This window comes from Hevea brasiliensis, chromosome 6, assembly GCF_030052815.1.
Source record: "Hevea brasiliensis isolate MT/VB/25A 57/8 chromosome 6, ASM3005281v1, whole genome shotgun sequence".
Lineage (NCBI taxonomy): Eukaryota > Viridiplantae > Streptophyta > Magnoliopsida > Malpighiales > Euphorbiaceae > Hevea > Hevea brasiliensis.
The window spans coordinates 98,743,312-98,747,563 of record NC_079498.1 but is presented as its reverse complement, the minus strand read 5'-3'; the positions used below and the strand labels follow the sequence as shown (position 1 = coordinate 98,747,563).

General features: G+C 30.1%; 1 protein-coding gene across 1 annotated transcript; it reads left to right on the top strand.

Annotated features, from left to right (window-relative positions):
- Nucleotides 1–2,049: 2,049 nt before the first annotated feature.
- Nucleotides 2,050–3,846, top strand: LOC110672675 (chaperone protein dnaJ 8, chloroplastic). Its single transcript, XM_021835512.2, has 3 exons — nt 2,050–2,684; nt 2,810–2,878; nt 3,480–3,846. The coding sequence occupies exons 1-3, from the start codon at nt 2,451–2,453 to the stop codon at nt 3,669–3,671; spliced, it is 495 nt and encodes a 164-aa protein (XP_021691204.2). The 5' UTR covers nt 2,050–2,450; the 3' UTR covers nt 3,672–3,846.
- The last annotated feature ends 406 nt before the right edge of the window (nt 3,847–4,252 follow it).

Sequence of the window (4,252 nt, the reverse complement as noted above, 5' to 3'; positions counted from 1 at the left end):
CACTTCAAGTTTTGATTATCGAAAATATGATGAGTTTTGCTCACTCTTTTTAATGTGATTTCCGCTTGCAGGAACTATGCAGTTATCCCATTTTTGCTTTAGATTTGTCCCTTTTCCAGTGCTTTTTAACTTGGAAATGGAAATCTTTAGGCATAGTTTATTACTTAAGCGACCTCTCGAGAATCTTCGGACTACTAAGGTTGCTTTCTTCTTGTATACAATACAACTTGAAAATCCTCATTTTATCTATCTAAAAATTATAAATTTAAAAGTTTGTAATATTACTAAAGCTATTTATCTGCTTATCTCAATTCTTTATATATTTGAAATTATTCGGATCGAGATATTAGAACGTGATTTTTATCTTGGAATTTGGATCAACATGTATAGTGAGTCAGCATATTCTTGATTGAACCTTCTTTGAACCTTTCTGCGTGACAAAAGAGTGGATGGGTCCGCCTTTGAATAAGACGATATTGTCAATACTGGCCCTGAATTTGAATTAGAAATAAGTTGGAATCCTAATTTCTCTGAAGGATAATAAACACATAGCTTGTCTCTACTAATATTTATGAATTTTTAATTAATGATCAAATGATAAAAATTGAAAATATCAAAATATTAATTTAAGATATTAAAGAGACAAACTAAATATTTAACTACAGTTAATTAATTTTTAATAAAAATTAAAATCAAACCGGACCCGAGCCCACCTCCTCTTCTTGCAGCCTTTCACCTCCTAAATTCCAGGACGCCTCTCCTCGATTTTTGCATTATCCCACGTGTAAATTATTCTTGGGACCGTTTCTAACGGAGTGAGTAACGGTGGCGTTATCTACTCCTCTGTCTGTTTTCGTTCACTTTTTCCTTCATTTGCGAGCCATTTTGCTGACGTTTTTTTTATCCATTATTACACCCTCTGCTTAACTTTATCTTGCCCTGTTAAAATTGTCCACCTGTCATCTATATTTTGTACGGCCCTCTATGTCATCGTTTTTGCAATTTGCTCCTTCTATTTCAGTTTTTCTAGCTTTAGCGCCATCTCTTTTTAGAATTGGTTGGCCTTAACCCTTCTTTTCTTATTAATATTACGTTTAATTTTCTTTTTCTTTTTTGTAATTTTTTATTATTATCATTATCAATAATTGAATTGAAAGTCTATCACAATTTATATTTTTAATTATTTAAAGAAAAATTATAAATGAGACTAAAGAAAATCTTTTTATTATATTGATAAAAAAATTAAATTTCATCACATTTAAACACTTGAAACTTGTAACTATTATTTTATAAATTTTTACACTACGTAATTATTCAAATAAAGAATTTTCAACACTCAATCATACGTAAGAGAGAAATTAAATAATTGAATAAATTTTATTATTTAATTTATTGAGGACATTTAATTTATATTTATTGAGTCGACTATTTTACCATTCAGTATAAATTAATTATTAATATCACGAGACTTTGAGACCCATTAAATGCTTACATTCGAGAGGCTAGTTAAGATAATCGTATGTTTTCAGTCAAATATAGAATTACAAATATTTTGGCGCATTTACAGCTATTTGAGGGACACATGTCACTCATCAAACATGATTGCTATTTATGTTGGATAAGAGTATTAAGTTGCTGGGTAATATATTGAAGCCTACCATTTTGATTTGAGAAAGAAAAATGTTTAAATAGATATGTTATTTATAAATATAATTAATATAATTATTTTATATAATGTGGTTACAGATAAATATAGGGTTTAATTTTTTAATTATAATTTTATATTTATATAATTATAAAAAAAATAGATAATGTGAAATTATTTATATTATAAGTAATGTGGTGGATTATACCTACTTTAAAAAATATTTTTAATGGGATATTATTAGAGGTATAAAATTAGAAAATTTATGGAGGAATTTTACAAAACCACAAAAGATATGGCCTAAAAAAAAAAGCCAAAATTTACAATGACAGGGAATATTCCCAAAATAAATCCACCAATTTAATATATATATATATATATATATATATATATATATATATTGTAAAAAAAGCCAAAACAAAAGTCGTTTCTTCCAATCTGACTAGTACCAGGATAAGCACAGAACTCCTCTCAATTTTCCCTGAAACCTGAAATTTCTACGTTTACACGTCACAACCATCACAAAAACCGGACATTGTGGATAAGGACCTTCAATGGCTATATGAACATTCTTTCCCTTTGCCCTTTGCACATCTCCTTGTATCAACACTCTCCCTTACCTTTTTTTCTATTCTATTATTGAAAGCTTTCACCTTTACCAATTTCTCAAGAGCCAAAACCGTCCATTTCTTGCCCACTGTTTTGTTTTTCTTGGTTTTTTTGTTTCTCATTAAATCATTTATAAGGACGATTTTCTGGGTATTTCTTGGATTGTGTTGTTACCTTCTAAGATTGATCGGAAAATATGGCTTGTGCTGCTGTTGGAATGATTGGAGGAAATGGTTGTACTGGTTCTTCATCTTCCTGGTTTCAGATCAAGAAGAGGAGGAAGAATAATAACAATATGAGGAGAGATAGAGTCAGGTTTCTCTGTGTTTCTTCTTCATCTTCTGTGATGGATCCTTACAAGACCCTTAGGATCCAGCCTGGTGCCTCTGAATCTGAGGTCAAGAAAGCCTTTAGGCAGCTTGCTTTGCAGGTGCATAAATTTATTTCTTCAATTTCTTTGAATCTCTTTACTATTCTTCAATTTTTATTGTTCAATCATATCTTTTGAGGGATTATTTGTTTCCCTTTACTAATTAGATGATTTTGATGTTTCAGTATCATCCTGATGTATGCAGAGAAAGCAATTGTAATGTGCAGTTCACTAGGATTAATGAAGCTTATGATGTATGTATCCATCTCCCTCTCAGTCTCTGCTAAAGCTTTTGGCTGCAAATTTGAATTTTTTTTTCTTCATTTTTCAGATTGTCCTCTTTTTTTCCTTGCATGTCATTGGATGAAGATAGGAATTTAAAGTATCCACAGACTTACAGATATCTATTCTTGATAAACTGAAATTTTTTATAGGTGAAATTGTTGAATTTGAATAATTAATCTTCTGCAGAAGAAGATAAATTAGTGTAGACAGTGTTCAAATCTTCATGGATCATAACTCCTTCCCCCACTATTAGGGCAAAAAAAAAAGTAAAATATATATATATATATATATATATATATATATATATATAACCCTTTGTTTCTGGGCTAATGAGTCCATTTGGGGATTGGAAACATTTGTATCTTAATTTCATTTGATGGAAAATTTCTAGCATAACATTGTTGTCTGCTTCCTTGTGTGGTTCCATGGCTTGTGTGGTAGGGCACCCTACCACTTATTGTCTTGCAAAACTACAAACCAATCATTTTGATGGGTTGGGATCTAACTCTCATTGAATTTTTATTTTATGGGTGGCTTTCTTATGATTTTTATTTTAAATCTGAATTGCAGATTGTGTTGAGCAGTTTGAGAGGAGAAGCAGATGAATCACAAATGTACTCATCACATGAGCCAACTGATCAAGGAATAGATGAGCCAATGAGAGGAATGGACGATCCAGATTGGGACATGTGGGAAGAGTGGATGGGATGGGAAGGGGCTGGAATTAGGGACTACACATCCCATATTAATCCTTACATTTAGGACAGAAAATTGTAAATAAGAATAATCATGTAAATTAATTACAGTAGTTAATTAAACCCACCACCCCCACAAGCTTGCATATGAATTTGAGCAACCTTAATTAAAAGAAAAGGTTGTGTTTCTTGTATATAAGATCGAATTATTATTATTATTATTATTATTATTATTATTATTATTTGAAAAAGATGGAACCATAAAATTGAAAAATAAAACAGTTAGTAATTTCCAAAGTTGAGAAAATGGATTGATTTCTAAATGGTGAGAGTGTGTGAACAGATTGCTGAGTCATATATTAGGGTTAATTATTTATCTGAAACTATTGCTATGGTACCAATAATTTGTAATAAATAATTGCGCAGACAAAGTGGCCATCAAATTTATTAATCAACTATTCATAAAATTGACTTTGACAAAAGATGCAGAAAAAATTTATCAGCTCAATTTTCCTCTAAAACCTAATTCGAGGGAGGAGTTTTGTTTATTCTAAGGAAGAGTTTTGTCAAGTGCTATATATAATAAAATTATTTTATTTCAAACAAAATTAGATATGAATATTTGGGTCAGGTATGAATATCTAAAAA

Coding starts and splice junctions, on each gene's coding strand:
- LOC110672675 (XM_021835512.2), top strand. CDS start 2,451: ATGGCTTGTGCTGCTGTTGGAATGATTGGAGGAAATGGTTGTACTGGT. Junction 2,685..2,809: donor TTAGGCAGCTTGCTTTGCAG/GTGCATAAATTT, acceptor TTGATGTTTCAG/TATCATCCTGATGTATGCAG. Junction 2,879..3,479: donor GGATTAATGAAGCTTATGAT/GTATGTATCCAT, acceptor TCTGAATTGCAG/ATTGTGTTGAGCAGTTTGAG.